The sequence below is a fragment of the Callorhinus ursinus genome, unplaced genomic scaffold, assembly GCF_003265705.2.
Source record: "Callorhinus ursinus isolate GAN/ISIS: 27379988/994484 unplaced genomic scaffold, GSC_fseal_2.0 scaffold15, whole genome shotgun sequence".
Classification (NCBI taxonomy): Eukaryota; Metazoa; Chordata; class Mammalia; order Carnivora; family Otariidae; genus Callorhinus; species Callorhinus ursinus.
In genome coordinates this window covers 7095906-7114295 of record NW_027397077.1, presented here as the reverse complement: position 1 = coordinate 7114295, position 18390 = coordinate 7095906, and the positions used below count along the sequence as shown (strand labels likewise).

Here is an 18390-nt window from a genome sequence, read left to right as displayed (position 1 = left end):
TGAAGACTGCCCACTGGGTAGTCAGTAGGAGAGGTACTGACCAGGGCCCACCCCCCCCCACCTCCCAGCTACATATATCCTGGATGCTCCCTGAAGCCATTTGCAAAGGGCTGAGGGCTCCCACTGGCAGTCCCCGAGGGGCCAGGCCCGGCATCAACCCAGCATGTGGGTATTGGGGTCCTCAATCCTGACTGGAGGGAGCTGGGCTGGGCTGCTGTGGGTGGCCTGAGGCAGCATGATGTGGGGTCCCTGGGCCAGACCAGTTGTGGCCAGGAGAGGGAGGGGCTGCTTGTTTGTTGATGCTAGGTCTGGGCCCCAGCCAGGGCGAACACAGCCCGGAGGCCTTTCCCCGCCACCTGCCGAATCTCCCAGCCCAGCCTGTGGTGGCAGGACAGGGGGCAGTCGGGATGGGACTCAGAGCTGCCGGGCGCCTTCTCCCGGGGGACCGGAGGGAATGTCCATCCATGTAACACAGTGGTGGGGGCAGCCACCTGGTGTGGAGGGGAGGGGGCTTTATCTCAGCTCTCAGCACAGACCCCACCACTACTCCCCCATCTGCAGAAACTGAGACACAGGCCCAAGGGGCTGCCAGACACGTGAGACAGAACTTAGGGTCCCAGCATCGCTCAGACTCTCCTTCCAGGGCCCTGGCAGCCCTTTGCTCTCCTCCTCCCTCTTCAATCATGTCTCCAGCTAGGGGCCCCCTCCCACCACGTCACCACCTCCCCTGGCATGTCATCCACACGGTGCCCCAACACCCTTCTCCGACAGTGAGACCCCATCTTCACCTCCAGTCCAGGCCGTCCCCAGAGCCCAGCATCTGCACACGCTGACGCCTCAGATACTCTGTGGGGCCCTGCCTCACCCTCAGCCAGCCTCCCTGGCATCCTCTCAACCTGCTTCTTCTCCCAGTTGGCGCCCCCCACCCTACCTGGCTGGCCACACATGTCGCCGTTGTTCTCAGAACACACCAGCCCCTTCCCCTCCCTGGCCTTCTTTCCCCCTGGCTGCCCACCCTGTCCCACCTCCTCAGCAGGCTCCTACTTGTCCCTCAACACCCGCATAGAAGATGACCTCTGAATACCCTGGCCGGCTCTTCCGGTACTTCGTGTGGGCCACTCTTGCCATCCCGCCACACAGCCTCAGTGTCTCCAGGTGCTCCCTCTGGGTCGTCCAGGTGGGAAAGCTCCTGCCAGTTTGGAGGCCGAGAATCCGGAAAAGCCTGATGGAGAAGCAACCTGCTGGCTTGGCTCTGCCGCGGGGAAGAAAGGCACGTGCCAGGTTGGGGAAGAGAAAGGGCATTTGGATAGAGGAGACAGCCCGGCTACAGGAAAGCGTGAGTATGAGTGTGGGATTAGCACCTGTAGGGGGAAGGCTGTGTACGGGGTGGGCAGGACACTTGGCCTGGAGTCATGTGGGGGGTTTTAAGGCCTCATAGGAGAGGAGGGTTCTCACCTCCACGCCCCAGCGTTGAGGACCCACACCCATAGCTCCTGATTGTGCTCTGCCCAGTTTGGTGTCTGGGAGGCTCCTCTTCAGGGACAAGCAGGGCTTTAGTTGGTATAATACAGGGTGTGAAACCCTGTGAGGGACCCATAGGCAGACATTCCTGTCTAGCCCTCCCCCTGCCTGGGTCCTCAGAGCTGATGACCTCTTGGCTGAGGCCTGCTCCCACAGTTCTGGCATGCCCTCCCTTTCTCCCCTGAGATCTGGCCCCCGGCTTCTCTGGCCACTGAAGCGGCTTAATGAGCCCAGGTCACATGGGCTGTGCTCCTGCCTGTGGGGAGGGCCCAAGCCCCTAGTGGCTACCCGACCGGGCCCTGACGTCAGCGGCATTAACCGTCCACCAGGCTTGTCTAATCTCTGGTCAGTGGCTGGGCCAGGTTAGTCCCGCCAGAGCCAGAGTTGAAGGCTGTGAGGGCCCTCGGGGGCACCTTGAGGTTGCAGGTCGGGCAGGGATGGTGGTGATTGGAGGTGCCCACAGTAAATGACCCCTACCTACAAGCTAGGGTGTGGCCACTGTGCTGACTCTGGGCCGGTTCTGATCCTCTGCCCTCAACTGTGAATCAGGCATTGAGTACCCATTGATCCTGCTCCTTAGGGTATAATTACACTGGTGCAGTGAGTAGGGCCAAGGAGGCTCTGAGCTGGGAGACTCAGCACCACCTCCCACCCCCGCCCCAACCCCATCATACTTGTGGCCATAGGCAGGGCAACTTGGGGCCAGGCCCTGGCCCCAGCCCATGGGATCCAGGAATACCAGTCCGGAATCCCTGACCCTGGGGTCAGAACTGTGTGTGGAGGGGACTCCCTGGAGGGTGGGGTCCAGCCCCTGCCTGGTGTTTGGGCTTCTCTCTGCCCCTGGCCCAGGAAGGCTGGAGAGCTCATTACTTTTCTCCCAAGACAAGGTGACTATGTGGAAGACCCCATTAGCACACCTCTCCTTACAGCTTCCTCCCTTCCAAGCCTACCACTTCCAGCTCCTCAAAGCCTCTTGTCTTCCGCCTTGCCTCTCCCTACTGAATCCTGAGGTTACTCCCCTCACTCCAATAAACTGCTCAATCAGAGGGTCCTTAGTGGAGATGAGCAGCCCAGCTCAGCCAGGCCCAAGACCACCCAGTGAGGATCCTGAACCACTGACCCAAGCCCCATCTTCCCCTCAGGAACTCTGAGCAGCACCAGTGTGGCTGAGTTCCCTAACCCATCCAGGGTCCCTCTACCACCACCCTGTGCTCAGGCCTGGGCACCCTCACTCCCCCCTCTTCAGCTCACTTCAGGCTCACAGCTCTGCCCTCTACTTGGACACTGAAAATGCTGCCCACGTGTTGCCTTCTGCCCAATCCCGGGTATCTGTCTGCCTCCTGGGCATCTCCCCCAGGTGGCCACAGGTCTGGAAAGCTTAGTCTACTCAACACTCCTGCAGTCCCAGCTTGGTGGGGGCATCATATGCACTTGGTCAATAGTACAGATCCAGACCCTTGTGGCTGAGCCCCATCAGCAGATCCTGGCCCCATGGGGTAATGGGGACATAAGTCTCTTCTCATGGATTCCCCAGCCCTGCTTTTCTCTTCCCCCATACCCTCTCACACTGGCCTCCAGGAAAAAATGTGTGCCCCTACATACCTGTTTTCATGAAAAATTTTAATGATTACTTTTTTCCAGAAACAGAGTTGTAAAATATTATTGATGATTTTATTTCCATTAAAGCCAGGAAAATAAGATTATAAATTGTTTCACATATAGATAAAATAGCTAAGCTTAAAATAATGTTGAGTTTTACTCAACATTACTACTTCTAAATTTTTGTCAACTAATTTCATATTCTATAAAAAATTTACCATTAAAATACATAAAAACATATATAGGAGTGGACAGTTTCCTTTTGCTTCAAGCTCCAATATATAGCTCAGCAGAGTTCTCTTGGATCTTGTCTTCATTTAAAATTTTGATATTTTGCTCATCATGGGTTTTTTGCAGTGATTTTCTTTCTTTCTTTCTTTCTTTCTTTCTTTCTTTCTTTCTTTCTTTCTTTCTTTCTTTCTTTTTTTCTTTCTTTTTTCTTTTTTTCTTTCTTTCTCTTTTCTGAGTAGGTTCCACACCTAATATGGGGCTTAAACTCACAACCCTGAGATCAAGAGTCACATGTTCTACCGACTGAACCAGCCAGATGCCCCTGCAGTAATTTTGAATTTAAAAATTCTGAATTACTGAATTTTTTGGCACCACCTTAAATTTTACACCCCAGGTGAGTGCCTCTTTTGCTTCACCCTAATCCCAGCCCTGCTATTAGGTCCTAGCTTGAAGGGCTTCCAAGACCCATCATCTTCTGGAGGAAGCCCTGGCCCTCAGGCTGGCACTTGGCACCTGCCCATTGTCCCCCCACCCCATGTCCCTTTTGCCTGTTCTTGCCCTATTGAACTATTATGGCCCACAAGCCCATGTTTCTGGGCCTTATACACCCTCCTCTCCCTGATAGAATAAGCTTCTACCTCAGAACTCCCTCTTGATCCAAGATTATCCCTGTGAACGTTTCCCACGGCTCCTTTCCCCTTAAAGCCCTCTTGAGAGGCACAGGTTGGTCCCATGTCCCCAGGAGTGCTCCTACCATGCCAGGCCAGGTGCTTCTCTCTGGAAGGGCCCATTTTCCCATTTATGTCCAGCCCAGCACTGGGCATTTAATAAATGCCCATGACTCGTGATAATGAACGCCTTTCCCTTCCCACAAGAAAGGACAGCTGGGGCCTGATGCAAAGGTTTATTGCTGAGTCTGTGCATCTACCCGAGGGGAGTGCAGCCTGTCATCTGGCCTTGAGAGATGGAAGCCCCTGTCCTCGACTTAGCACAGGTCTTGGCTCACAGGCATCAGCAAGGACTCAGGGCCTGATGAGGAGCTGGGAGCAGGGATACAGGGAGATGAACCTCTGTCCCTGACAAAATTCGGACATGGCCCTCAGTTTTTCCTGCCAGGGAATGGGCCTGAATGGAAAGGGTTCGAGAAGTTGCTGGCAGGGACAAGAGGGTTACGTGGGTTTGCTTGTGACCCCACCTGAGGTAGACCACTCTGGGCCCAACCTGGGCCTCAGTCATTTCCCAAATGCTCTGCCTGGGGCTGATCGATGGAGCTGGACTCTGCCCCCAGCCACCCCTCAGGACAGTTTGACCATTGGTCACAGCTGGTGTCAACAGTACCCTCCCTCAACAGACCATCCCCTTGGCCGGCTGGCCTGGAGCACTGTGGGTGGGTGGGGGTGAGGTAGGACATGGATCTGGTGTCCAAGGACAGAGGGAGCAGAGCCTGTGGGGGAAGGGGACCGGGGGTTACTCTGAGCCTGCTATGTGGGGAAGGGTCCAGCTTGAATCTCTTCCTGACACCCAGGAGCTCCCAGGTGTGCCCCCCACTCACTAATTCATCCATGCAGGAGCCACACGGGCCAGAGTGGCTTGGACTTTGGACCCCTGAAGCTACTGAGAGGGACAGTCACTGGCCACTGGGTAGACAGGTGTCAGGCTTGTCACATGGAGGTGGTAAGGCTGGAATGGGCTGATGGTAAGCCTTGGAGGAGGGATCTCTGCCTGCTCCCCCGCTCTTCATGAAACTGGGAGGGAGGGCTGTTTGCTGAGCCCAGACCCACCAGGTGAGTCATGGGCCCCCTGGGGAGAGAGACCTGCAGGAGATTGGTCAGTGGGGCACTGCTGAGTCACTGTGAGCTCTAGCTATCCCAAGTCCTGCCTGTTCCTAGCTGGGGCTGGCTGGGGTGGGTCCTGGAGGCCAGCGCAGCCAGGCCGTGAAGGGCAGCAGTGGGGTTGGGGACACTGGGCTCTGGGAGACACGGGGGAGTGTCGGGGCCTCAAGGCTAGTGGGGCTCAGAGTTTTGGGTGTGTGGCTGGTGGGGCCACAGGCTGGGGCTCAGGAGTTCTGGGGGGCTGATAGGCTCCTGTGGGCTAGGGCTAGAGGGCAGCTAGGGCTACAGGGTGTCAGGGACACGCATGAGTTCAGGCACCTGTGAACAGAAAAAAGGAAGTGAGTCAACATCCCTGAGCTCCAAAATAATTGGCTTTAGGCTGAGAAGCACTGTGGAGGTGGGCTTGTAAACAGTGACACCAGAGGGATTAGGGCGGGGTCAGAAGAGACTAGGTGGGTGGGACTTGTGCACCCAGATTGCAGGGTGGTGGTGGGCAGTGGGATGGAGCCTGAGGGGCCAGGGTGGGGCCTGGGAATTGGGGGCCAGCACCAGGTCATGGAATGGGTCTGGAGAGCTGGGGCAGCACCTGATATCCTGCGGTGGGGTCTGCTGCAGTGAGGTGGGGTGGAGAGCTGGGGATGGAGAGTGAGGTATGAGACCAAGGGGCAAAACAGGAGAGCATCCCAGCCCGCGAGGAGCCTACCTCAAAAGAGTCCGCAGTCTTTGAGGTTCTCCTTGATGATGATGTCTGTGACGGCGTCGAAGACAAATTTGACGTTCTGCGTGTCGGTAGCACAAGTCATATGGGAATAGATCTCCTTCACGTCGCGTCGCATGTTGAGCTCGAGGAACTGCACCTTGATGTAGTTGCCCGCGTCATCGTATGTGTTGGGCCCTGGCAGGGAGAGGGGGTGCTCTCACTAGGCATCCCCACTCCTTCAAGCGGCGGGAGAAGCGCAGGCCCAGATTACGGGGTTGGGGCGCCGCCTGGCGGCCAGGCTGCGGGGGGGGGGCGGTTCTCACCGTCGTAATCCGGGAAGCAGATGCTGAGATGCGCCTTTTTGATCTTCTCGGAGAAAACGTCCTTCTTGTTGAGGAAGAGCACAATGGACGTGGTGGCGAAGTAGCGGTGGTTGCAGATGCTGTTGAACAGGTGCAGGCTCTCGTGCATGCGGTTCTGAGGAGGTCAGAAGCTGTCGGGCACCGGGTGGGGGGGCACGGGGAGCCGTCCCTGCGCGGTCGCGGCCCACAGGCTCCAGGGCACCCGGGGCCATCCCACTCGGACAGCTCCAAGTCAGCTTCCCCCACTGCCCCTCCCCTCAGCGTGGCCGCTGGCTGTCTTGTGTCCTCATTCGGACTGTTCTGGAACGAATGTCCGCTCTCAGACGCTCCCCGCTCCCGCAGTACTGTCTCCAGCTTTCCCCTGAAACACTCCAGGCCCTGCTTGGCACCCACCACTTCGTCGTCCTCCACCAGCACCATGTCGTAGGCGCTCAGCGCCGCGATGAAGATGATGCAGGTCACACCCTCGAAGCAATGGATCCACTTCTTGCGCTCTGAGCGCTGCCCGCCCACATCGAACATCCTGTGGAGCAGTTGGGGCCTGAACCCGCGCTTGGAGCCCCCAGGACGCGCCCACAGGCATCCCCTTGCCTCTTAATGCTGAGGGGCACTCAGATGGGACTGGCATGTGGAGGGGCCGGAACTTTCTGCGGGCGGGGTATCAGAGGAGGGGCAGTGTCTCCTTGGGATGGGGCCTCCGGGACGCGATGGGGCCTCGGGGCGCTGCACTCGCAGCCGGACCCCCAGAGCGAGGGCAAGGGCGAGGGTGCGGGCGCGGGGCCGTACCGGAAGTGGAGGTCCTTGAAGGAGAACTGCGTCTCAATGATGCCTGTGGTCTTGACACGCGAGCGCAGCACATCCTGCTCAGTGGGCACGTAGCCCGGGGTGACCAGGCGCTCCAGGTCCGAGAGGTAGCTGCGGGAGACCGCGGGGTGTGGGTGGGTGCGGTGGAGGGGTGTGGTAGGACCCCGCCCGCACCCCCGCGCCCCGCCTGCGCTCTCACTAGCCCGCGGAGTCGTTGAGCTGGTACTCAGAGGCGCGTTCGAAACAGGCCTGGATACCCGAGTCCTTCCACAGCCTCTGGATGATGTCCGACATCTCCTTGGGCATCGTGCCCTCTTCGATGGTGTCCGCCATGTGCATCAGCTTCCGGGCGTCGTCCTGAGGGCAAGGGTGGGAATTGTTGATGGTGACCGTGGACTTGAGACCAGTCTCGCGCCTCGAGTCCCCGGAGGCCCTGCTCAGCCAGTCTCCCTGCACACCTGGCGGGCAGAGTCTCCATACTGGATGTTGAGCGTGGTCATGGCGCGCACGATGGCGAGGATGGACTGCAGTGTGTTGCCGTAGATGATGGCAATGAACTCGAGGCACTCTTCCAACGAGTACCCATCCTGGTGGATAATCCTGCGGCCGGGGTGAGCCGGGTCAGAGCCAAGTGGACTGGTGGGGAAGGACAGGCCCCGTGCTCGCGCCCACCCTCAGGGACCTCAGAAAAGGCAAGGGCACTCACTTCATCTGCTTGACAATGGTGCTCTTCCCGGACTCACCCGCACCTGGAAGGGAAGCCCCGCCTCAGAGCTGCTCTGGCCGCACCTCCCCACAATCTCCCCACCCACCCTCCACCCCGCAACCGGGCGCGGAAGATGGGGACCCGCAGACTCAAGGCAGGTACAAGTCCAACCCCCAGTTCCACCTGTTTCCCCCACCCCCCACCCCAAAGCAAGGTCCTGACACCCTGGAGGAAACACGTCTGTAAATGCCAGGAGTGACAGAAGGGGGCTGACGAGGGCAATCAACGACCTCAACTGTGTGGGGGAGCCTCCAAGACCCCTTGTATTTGCATTCTTGATTATTCTGAAACCAAAATAAAGGAACCTGGAGCGCCACATTGTGGAGGGTTCTGGTACTGCACGCAGAGGATTATTTGACCGGGTCAACCCTTGCTTTTCAGGGGTTGTAGGGAGGGGAGTGTCTCCAAGAGGCTCAGAGGGAATTAGCGCCTTTGAATGGGGGAGAAGACAGAGCTCACAGCCCCTATGAGCCTGCTCTCTCCAGGGCTTTGGGCACAGTTAATGGGATTTCTGGCTTAGCCTCTGTCTCCCTGGGGTGCTCTGGCTTGGTCCCTCTGCCCACATCCAGATGCCTGATTGGATCCTGGAGAGCCTGGGGTGGAACTCGCCTGCCCGCTCAAAACAGTTCCTTCTTCCACTTGTGGGGAGGTAGTGGCCCAGAAGCACTGTGTCAGCCCCACCTCTCCTCACCACCCATGGGACCATGGACTTGGCTTTATCCATTCTCCACTGGGCCTTAGTAGCTCTAAAGAGGGACACCCTCTTTAGGTCTGCCAACAACAAAGCTCTGGAGTCTAAGGGCCGTTGTCTGTGGGTCTGGACAGTCCTTGAGGATGCCCACTCCCAGGAGGACTGTTACCTTCTTCTTCCAAGGAAGCAGCCCTATTGTAGGGCTCCCAAGGAAGCCCTTGGTTTCTGACCCCTGCCCAGCAGGGCTTCTCCAGAGGGGAAGGTGCCTGAGTCAGGGCCCTCTGGAGAGGGGTTCCATGGGATACCCAGCCTTGGGGAGTCAGGGTATCGCCTATCAGGGCCAGGGCTCCCAGTCAGTTCCCTGCACTGTCTTAAGGTCATTCTGCTTCCCAAGTCACCCCTGTTTCACAGAAGGGCTACCTGCCTGCCCCCACCCCTGGCCTCTGACCTGGTGGCGGTGGCCCCACCTGGACCCACACCCATACCCAGAAGCAGCAGTTTCACAGTTCGAGCATCCTTCTCAGCATCTTCTTTTAGCTTCTTTTCCAGCTCTCTTGAGTGCTTCTCCTCAGCGCTGGCCCCAGCCCCCATGGTCCCAGCAGCAGGTGAACAGGGTGGTTAGTTGGCTCTTCTAGATGGAGGGGATCCCCAGAGCCGGGCTCGGGCCGGCCTCAGGTCTCCCAACACCCTTCTGACTCCGGGACTGGCAATCAACTGGCTTTCCCCAGACCTGTGCAGGCCCGGGTGATGCTGCTTAGTGGGATTTGGGGGCCAGGGGTTCCCAAGAGCCAATGAGAGACAAGGACAGGTGAATCCAGCTCAGCCCCCAGCCCTTCTAATCAGGTTGGCATGGCCCCAATCCCTCAGCTGCTGACTTTGCACCCCTCTCTACGAGCCCCAACCCGCTAGGAGAGACCGTGGAGACAGTCCAGCCCCTGCGCCGGAGCAGGGAGACATGTTCCGTAGCGTCCAGGCTTAGAAGGGGGAGAATAGGACCCTGAGCCCCTAGGGTGGGGGCAGGGAGGTGGGGCTGATAGCAGGGCATAGAGGGAGAGCCAAGCGTGGAACACCTGCCCATGTCCAGCACTGGACCCAGCACGGCTCCTTATTTTGTAAGCTCACATGGGCCCTGGTGGATGGGCACCCACGTCATCAGCCCCATTCTACTGATAAGGAAGGAGAGGCTCAGAGGGTCACACAGAAGGAAGTGGTTGAGAAGGGCTGGGTGACTCTGGACCAGGGTTCTATGCTCTGCAGAGTCAAGAAGGAAGGGAGGACATTGCATTTGCCCTGTACCGAGGGCTGGGATCTGACCTGGGCAGGGCCTCTACATACCTCCACGACTCCAGCAGACTTGGGGGGGGCACTGCATGTCTGCTGTGTGTGCCTGGGTGTGTGTGTGTCTATCCTTTGCTGGCAACAAACCAAACAATGACATGACACGTTTGTTCATGTGTACACTTGCATGTACACCCGTGCCTTGGGAGCACATGTGTGCACGTGTCGACACGGTTTTGTTCCTTCTCTTCCTCATGTGCACACGTGCACTTGGGTATTTGTGTATGGATGTAAAAACACGCACACATGAGCCGGTGTGTGTGATAGCGTGCACGAGCCTGTGGTTTTCGCCTGTGCGTGTGTACCCTTATGCATGTGCACGCCTGTATGTGTGCTCACTTGCGCGTGCACGCCTGTATGTGTGCTCACTTGTGCGTGCATGCCTGTATGTGTGCACGCTTGCGCATGCATGTATGTGTGCACACTTGCGCGTGCCTGTGCCTATGTGTACACGTGTGCCTGAGCGCAACAAGGTCTCTGACATGCAGAGATGGCCAGGCTCTTCCAGAGCATATTTTGCAGGCCTGTCGTCAGATGGGGAAAATGAGTCCCAAGGCAGGTGCTCCCAGGGGCACGGAGGAGAGACTCACTTCCTGTCCCTCTCCTGATCTGTTCCCTGTGGGTGTCGGAGACCTGCTTAAGGGCATGTAGGGCATGCCTGCCTCAGCTGAGGGGGTCTAGGGTCTGCGTATAGGTTCAGACGGAACAAGGAGTACTGCTGGGTGGAAGTCGTTCAATTAGGCCTAAAGTTCCCAGGCTCTGGAGATTTTTCACCACCTATAGGAAGACCCAAACCCTGGGCTCCCAAGGCTCCCTCCAGAGACCCTGAGCCTTCTGGCTGGACTCCTCCTGGAAATCTGGCTGCCTTGTAGTACTCAACTCTGTTGCAGACCCAAGAGACCACGAGGGGGTGCCAGGGCCTCAGATCCTGAGTAGTGGAGACTGTCCCCAAGCCTGTGGGAAATGGATACTGGCTCCTACCAGAGGCTGGTGGCTTCACATCTACCCTGCTGGGTGGGCAGGTGGGGTCTGTCCAGAAACAACAGATTATCTGTGCCACTTTCAGCTTCCAGGTTCCATCCATCCTCCACCCCCCACGTTGTGAGTCGGCCCTGGGGGTGGGGGTGGCTCTGCAGCCCCTAGGGATTTGGGGCATTGCAGGAGCCCAGGTTTGTTAGACCAAGGCAAATCTGGTTTCTGCTTATTGGGTTTACTTAGAGTGGGGCCATCCACTGTCTCCCAGTCCCCCTCTGGCTCCCCTTGCCCACCAGATATGGCCATAAGCCCTGCTGGACCCATAGGCCTCCCCAGCTCTTAGCTTCCTCTGCCAGGGCTTGACTCATTAAATTTGGATCAGAGCCCCCAGCCCCACTTTCTCCTGTCCAGCAGCACCCCACCTGCCCTGGCCTTCCCCACCCGTGGACATTTGCTCATGCCAGTTCCTCTGCTGAGATCCGGCTGGAAGGAAGCAGGAAGGTGGGGAATTTTGTCAGTTTTCAGGGTGGGGGCAGCCAGACTGTGAGGGCTGTAGCCCTGTCTTGCCGATAATGAGTCCTTAGCGCCTGGCACAGAGCCCACTGCAAAGCCAGGTGAGAAACCAACGATCAAATCTGTGAGTGAATGGAAGCTGAGCTTGCAAGAGAGGCGTGGGAATGAAGGTCAGGCCACATAAAGGGGGGCAGGAAGGACAGAATGTGGGCATAGGCTGAACCCCCATCCTCCCTCCACTGCCAAGGAGAAAAGCCAAAGTCCAGTCCCAGAGCCAGTGTTTATTAGCAAGATGGAACCCAAGGGCAGCTGTGGCCTGGGCAGCCGAGGGCCACCGGGAGCCCCTACCCACCTACCCCAAAAGCCCCCAGAGCTATTTACACCCATCCTCTGAAGTGGTGGGCAGAAGGGAGCCCTGGGGAGCCCCTGAAGGCCCCAGGCCTCCACCATAGCCCCCTCTCCCCTCAGCCCTGCCTGTACCTGCCCCTCTGCTATTCTCCCAGCCCCCAAGTCACAGTGGCCCAGAAAAAGCGAAGAGGAGGTAGAGTGGCCAGGCAGGGAGGGAGGGAGGGGCTGGAAGTGTGCCCCACCCAGGCAGGGCTCCTTTGCTCCTGTCCCCAATAAATAGAGAATAAATACCCAGGAGGGGGCTGGCCTTGACTGAGTGTCCCCTCCCAGGCAGGGGCCGGCCTCCTGTGGCGGGCCCCTTCTTCCCTCCTCCGGGTGCATCTGAGCCCCCCCACCCCCGCTGCCCGTCTCCAAAGCAGTCCTTGCACCCGTGTCGGCGTGTGCCGGTGGCACAGCTTGACAACACGCAAAGGCAAAGGGGAGCAGTCCGTGCCCTGTCCAGGGGGAGCTTGCTCCCTCCCTGGGTCCTGCGGATTCCGGCGGTGGCGGTCGAGCAGGTGGACTCCCAGCTGAGTCCGGGGGCTGCGTGGTCCCGGCTTGGTGCCGCCGACTGGCTGGGCCTGGTCAGGTGGGCTGTTTTCGGCCATCTCGGACCAGCGTGGGTCTGAGTTTTGGACAGTGCCGCCGCTGAGGCAGGCCGTATACAGCCCACCAATAAATACTGTCTTTGCAGGGGCAGGGCGTGTATAGAATATAGATATTTTATATATATATATTTATATATATATATATATCTTTTATATTAAAAGGGACAAGGCCGAGGCTGGCCCACCGCAGGGCTCAGGCAGTGGGCCTCATGTGTCCGGCGGGTGGTGGCGGCGGTTCCGGGGCTTTTTCTGGTCCTGGGGTTCAGGAGGCCTGGGTGCCCCCGGGGCCTCCCAGGGGCTTGGGGGCACGTGGCGCCAGTAGCCCTGGCAGTACTGGTGGATGAGGCCCACTTCGGGCTGGGCCAGCAGCTGGGCCAGCTCCTGGTAAGCGGGCGTGGGGAGGCCGACGCCGGGGGCCGGCGGGGCGCTCACAGCTGGAGGTGGGAAGAGGGCCGCGTGGACGGCATCCCGACCCAGTACGTGCAGCTGCACCCGCGTGACGATGTGCTTGAAGTTGTTCTCGGTGGCGGTGCAGGAGTAGAGGCCACGGTCACCGGGCTGCAGGGCGCGGAGCAGCAAGCCCTGCTCGGTGCGCAGGAAGCGGTCCTCTGCACGAATCTGTGGGGGCAGGGAGCTGGGGCTCAGGGCTTGTGTGACCGCCCTGCCGCCCAGCCAGCCCCCCGGAGCAGACCAGTTCTGTGGCCGTTCCGTGGAAGGGGCTCCCATGTGCAATTTCCACATAGCAAGAAAAACCCACAGTAAGTTTCCACGTAACATCTGAATAAGGCACCCATGCACTTTTCCATTTCAGGAGGAAGGATCGTGAGGGGGATGCTGTACAATGAGAGAATTTTGGAGCAAAGAATTTCTTTTTAATGGGAATACCCAACCGAGGTATCTTTATAGAATCTCCATGTAAGGACGGATGCCTGGAACACATTTCCATAAAACAAGGACTCCTCCACAGAATTTCCACACACTGGACTCGTCCACATGATATTTCCATGTAATGAGGTATACCTCCAATGGAGCACATGTATGGAATTTTCATGTAAAGAGGCATGCTTAGGGCGCCTGGGTGGCTCAGTTGGTTAAGCGACTGCCTTCGGCTCAGGTCATGATCCTGGAGTCCCGGGATCGAGTCCCGCATCGGGCTCCCTGCTCAGCAGGGAGTCTGCTTCTCCCTCTGACCCTCTTCCCTCTCGTGCTATCTCTCATTCTCTCCCTCTCAAATAAATAAATAAAATCTTTAAAAAAAAAAAAAAGAGGCATGCTTATAAGTGGTTTCCATATAATACGGAGATTCTAGAGTTTCCATATAACTGGATTCACCCAAATGACTTCCCCATAGGAAAGGGGAACTTGGAAGGGCTTTCTTAGAATGGGGCCGCCGCAGAAGGGCTCCTATACCACATTCCACCCACATGGCACTCCTACTGCACGGGGGACCCCCGCATCCACAGCGAGGACTGTGGGGTACAGGAAATCACCTCACGGCGCCGGTCACTGGGATCTCGCTGAAACAGCCACTTAACAGTGGCCTGGGGCGAGCGAGGCTGGCACTCGAGGAAGGCCGCGCTACCCGCCACGCCGTACTGCACGGACTCCACGGTGTTCTTGTTGGCTGTAGAACAAGAGGGCGCGGCGTGAAAGCAGCGTTGCCTCTGGGCAGACTGTAGGCCACCAGGGGGCCGGTGCCGAGGGGCACACACAGGGACACCCACGCGGGAAAAAGGCAGGGCTATACCATTGGGCATCCGCTCCTTCCTTGAGTGGGTGGCTAGGGACATCCCATCTCCCAAATCCCAAGCCCCCTTACCCGCCCCCCCGCCCCTGGGTCATGTGAGAGTCCTTCCGGCGGGGGGACCCTGGGAGCAGCTCCATGGGCTGCACAGGGCTCTGCACCACGAGGAGTGCCCAGGGGTGAGGCACGGCACACTCACCGTTGGAGTTGAACCCGCGACACTGCCTGATGGGGTTCCCATGCCGGACATCCTGCCGCCGGCTCCGCCTAGATGAGGAGAGCTCCTGATCAAGTATTTTCAAGGAAGCTTGCCGCTCCAGGTCCCTGTACCCCCCCAAAACTCCAGGGAGGAGTCTCGTCCATTACCCCCAGGGTGATATTACATCGGCCACCAAACCCCCAGGACAGGCCCATGGGTCTGGTGGCTAACATTCCAGGGGTCTGAGGGGGTCCACACCTCTTGGAAGATGCTGTGTAGCGGGAGCAGGCCTGGCCGTCCCAGGCACAGTAGGGGTCCCGGGCGAGGCAACAGTCAGCACAGGCAGCCCCATATGCCTGGCAGCGGTGTAGGCTCAGGTGGGTGACGCCCACGGCGGACGCCACGTACAGTTGTTGCTGAGGGCAGGGGAAGGGGCTCGTCAGTTCCCTCCCCACAGGCAGCCCCATTAGGAGCCAACTGGGCTCCTTCCCTTCCTGTTCCATGCTTCAGTTTCCCCATCCCTATGCCAAGGGCAAGACCCCAAGGGGGAACAGCCTCCATCCCTACCCCCAGCCCATCTCACCAAAACTTACCCTCTTGGAAGAGATGGTCATGGTCTTAACAGGTGCTGGGTCCTGGAAGAAGGCAGGGATTAGCTTGGGGACTGGGGACACCCTCCCTGCCCTGATCTGGAGGTCTGAGGTAAGCAGCCAGTACTAAGGAGGGCCAGGGTGAGAAGAACTGCACTGGGTGTCATACCCACCTTGAAGACCTCCACCTCCTCCAGCATGAGCTCCTCCATCTCCTGGTCATCCTTGGGCAGCACGATGACCTTCTGCACTGTCCCGCGGTCTGGAACGGGCCGGGCAGGGCCTCAGTGGGGCTGAGGACGCTGGGGAAGGGGTACCAGCCTCAGCCCCTTCCCCCACCAGGCCCCAAACCCCCAAGGGCAGTGGATCAGGAGCTTTGTACCAAGGTTGAAGAATTTCCCCTGGATGAAGGGGCCCAGGATAAGGGGTGGGGGTGGTCAGGCTGGGGTCTGCCCCTCTCACCCCAGACCCTCATTTTAGGCACTGCTGAGGATAGGATGCTGGAGGTATTCCTGTGTGGAGGGACTGGAGCTGTGGGGAGCACACCTGCACACATGCACACGAGAGCGTGTATGCCAGTATCCGGACCCGCGTGTCCTGCAGGTGTCTACCACCTGTTCCCTCTTTCCTGACCCTACATGGGTCCCTGGGTGCCCAGTGTCCCTGCTCTCCCAGCCCCCCGGGGGGCTGGGGATGGTGATGGGGTTTCCCCACCCCTTGTCTCAGCTATTCTGGCTCCAAAGGATGAAGGTAGCAGAGTTGACCTTGGCAAGCCTGTAGCAACCCCGTAGCAGCGTAGGTCCCACCCCACGGATCAGCACCCTCCACCCAACGGGCCCAGCATGGGAGGGTCTGGGAGCAGCAGTGGGTACCTGTGCCCAGGAAAAGCACCTCATAGCGCCCGTCGGCTGCATCCACCTGGTCCACGGCGACGGTGGTGAGCCTGTAGGGAGCGCCCGTGCGGACGACCAGGGGCCGCCTCTGCAGAGGGTACACGGCCTGGTACATGAGCGGGTGGCTGCGCATGAAGTTAATCACTTCGTCAGGGTAGTCCTTGGTGGACTTCATGGATGGCGTGAAGGTTCCTCCAGGGCACTGCAGGCACGTGATGAGCGTCAGGCCCAGCTGGGGCTTGCTGAACCCCTCAGCTTCAGGAGAGGCCTCTCCTTTGTCCGTCCCTATCACATGCACCTGCTCCGTTCCTCAGAAGCCCCATCGAGGCTTTTCCCCCTCACCCAACCTCTCTGCAGGCCCTGTTCCAGCCGAGGTCCCAAGGTCCTACACGGCCAAATTCCTCAGCCACCTCCCTGGCCTTGTGTGCCATGACCTTGTGGCAGCATTAGGCAGAGCTGACCACCCCCTTCCCCTGTCCTCATACCCCACCCTGTTGTCTCCTTCCTCCAGGCTGCCCCCCACACCCACCCACCCCTGCTCGAGGGTCTATGGCCCCAAGTTCCCTTAACACTCTGAGGGTGCTCTGCCCTTCCCTGGTGCTTTTCCCTCTGCCTGTCCTGCACCCCCGCCAGCCCCACTCTAGCCCATCCCTCCAGCCTCCACGTTCACCTTTGGGGGAAGACTTCCCTGGCCAAGGCTGAGACCAGCTCCCCCATTCCAGCCCTGACCACACGGAGCCAAAACAGATCACATGTTCTCCTGCTTAGACTCCTGCAGAGACCCATATCACACCAAGATCAAGTGAGTTGCCTCCTACCACCACCTCCTACCACCCTGCCAGCCCTCATCTCCCCGGCCACCATTAGCTAGCTACACTGACGCCAACTTGCCCTCCAGCTTTGTCTTGGCTCCCAGGTGGCAACCCCTCCACCCCAAGCGGCACCCTCCTCCACACCCACAGCTTGCCACACCCGGCCACTATCTTTGTTCCGGGATCCTGGCTGGACTCTTCACAGCCTGGTGCTGTGTAAACGGTGTTTCATTTCATTCCATTTTGTTTTATTTATTTATTTATTTTTTAAAGTATGCTCTATGCCCAACATAGGGCTTGAACTCATGACCCCAAGATCAAGAGTTGCATGCTCTACCGATTGAGCCAGCCTGGCGCCCCTGTTTTGTTTTTTAATGTCAGCTTTATTAAACGGACAAATGGTAGGTTTTTTTGTGTGTATGGTCCGCCGCCCCTACCTGGCTGTGAGCTCTGTGGTGGTGGGGCCCTCATCTGCAAAGGGGCTAACCCAGAGCAGGCCTCATAAACAGAGGGGAAAGGGAAAGGTGGAAAGATTGGGGTCCTCACCGTGCCGGGCCGTGGGTAGGGCATCTTCCCTGAGAAGGGCATCCACTGGTAGTTGGGGCCCTCTTTGTGGGCAAAGGGCCCGTTGAAGACCATGCGGATGTCAGCCATGGAGTAGACGCACACAGCAGAGCCTCGGAACACGGAGCTGCGGGCAGGGCAGGCTGCTGCTGCAGGCAGGGCAGACCCTCGGCCCAGGGCCCCTCCCCAGCCTGCCCCCACCCCACAGCATGCCCCACCGGGCTGCGGTCCTCCGCAAGTCACAGCCCCCCCATGCAGCCAAGCCCTGCCACCGCCAGCCCCGGCCTGAGCCTCACCCTGAGGAGGTGAAGACAGCATAAATGACTGGGTTCCTCACATCCTGTGTCTGCTGAACAAACACGTCCTCTGGGGGCAGAGGGAGAAGACGCAGGGAGGGTGCATTAGCCAAGAGCCCTGGGAGCCCCACTCCTGGCCAGGGGGCCCCCCAGAGGTGCCCTGAGCCCCCCCATCCAGCCCCCACCGCTCCCAGAGCAGCCACAGGACCCAGCCTGCACGCCGGGTACTCACGAAGCTCGTCGAAGTGGGTCTCGATGCCATCCTCACTGGGCACGGAGCACACCAGCCGTGCCTTCAGGAACGTGCTCCACTTGTTGACCAGGCAGCAGTGGCCGCCGTCATCATTCTGGGGACGGGGCGGGGGGGGGGGGGCAGGGTCAGATCAGCTCTCATACCCAAGACCTTGCCAGAGCAGGGCTGCCCGAGCCAGCGCGGGGTCTGGAGAGGGGAAGCATGGGGCCCCACCGGCGCGTACCAGGCAAATGCGCCCGATGCGGGCGTACACAGCGGGGCTCTGCGGCGCCTCTGCCGACCGCTCGCGGAAGAAGAAGTACAGCTTGTCGTCGTTGCGCTCCGCGCTGTCGGGGATGAGCTCAGCGTGGATGAAGGAAGGGTCTGCAGGCGGGCAGGGGTCAGCGGCACAAGCGCCTCCCCAACATAGCCCCAGGCCAGGTACAGGAACGCCGCCCCCCCCCCCCCCCCCCCCCGCGGCCCCCGCCAGTCACAGGGCCAGACGCCCAGCGGGTGCCTCTGGAGGATCTGGCTGCATCCCAGACATGCTGCCCACTGGGGCCTCTCGGCCGCCCTCACCGTTCAGCCACCGGGAGTTATACTGGTCCGTGCGCATGGCCGTCTGCTTTCCCAGCGTGCGGAAGATGGCTGCATCGGTGCCCATGAAGTCGATGTACACACCCGCATAGAGCTCCTCGTCTGCGGGCGGGCAGGTGGGTCAGTCAGGGAACAG

The 18390-nt window shown here is 59.2% G+C and overlaps 2 protein-coding genes across 12 annotated transcripts in view; both read right to left on the bottom strand.

The window, feature by feature from the left end:
- Nucleotides 1–1342: 1342 nt before the first annotated feature.
- GNAT1 (G protein subunit alpha transducin 1) lies at nucleotides 1343–11448 on the bottom strand. Its single transcript, XM_073901247.1, has 9 exons — nucleotides 8992–11448; nucleotides 7756–7798; nucleotides 7508–7649; nucleotides 7249–7406; nucleotides 7032–7160; nucleotides 6639–6768; nucleotides 6207–6360; nucleotides 5770–6078; nucleotides 1343–5501 (listed from the first exon to the last, which is right to left on the bottom strand). Exons 1-8 carry the CDS (start codon nucleotides 9095–9097, stop codon nucleotides 5888–5890), a joined length of 1053 nt encoding a protein of 350 aa, XP_073757348.1. The 5' UTR covers nucleotides 9098–11448; the 3' UTR covers nucleotides 1343–5501; nucleotides 5770–5887.
- Nucleotides 11449–11593: 145 nt separating this feature from the next.
- The window catches only part of SEMA3F (semaphorin 3F), a 29677-nt gene continuing 22880 nt past the window's right edge, over nucleotides 11594–18390 (bottom strand). For all 11 annotated transcript variants that reach the window (XM_025885219.2, XM_025885220.2, XM_073901240.1 and 8 more), the window contains 12 exons: nucleotides 18237–18356; nucleotides 17902–18041; nucleotides 17658–17772; nucleotides 17426–17495; nucleotides 17112–17256; nucleotides 15733–15955; nucleotides 15034–15122; nucleotides 14864–14905; nucleotides 14529–14686; nucleotides 14271–14338; nucleotides 13818–13951; nucleotides 11594–12945 (listed from right to left, as the gene is read on the bottom strand). In XM_025885219.2, coding sequence (XP_025741004.1) covers nucleotides 12535–12945; nucleotides 13818–13951; nucleotides 14271–14338; nucleotides 14529–14686; nucleotides 14864–14905; nucleotides 15034–15122; nucleotides 15733–15955; nucleotides 17112–17256; nucleotides 17426–17495; nucleotides 17658–17772; nucleotides 17902–18041; nucleotides 18237–18356 — 1715 coding nt within the window. In that variant the 3' untranslated portion in view covers nucleotides 11594–12534. The remainder of the gene's footprint in view (nucleotides 12946–13817; nucleotides 13952–14270; nucleotides 14339–14528; nucleotides 14687–14863; nucleotides 14906–15033; nucleotides 15123–15732; nucleotides 15956–17111; nucleotides 17257–17425; nucleotides 17496–17657; nucleotides 17773–17901; nucleotides 18042–18236; nucleotides 18357–18390) is intronic.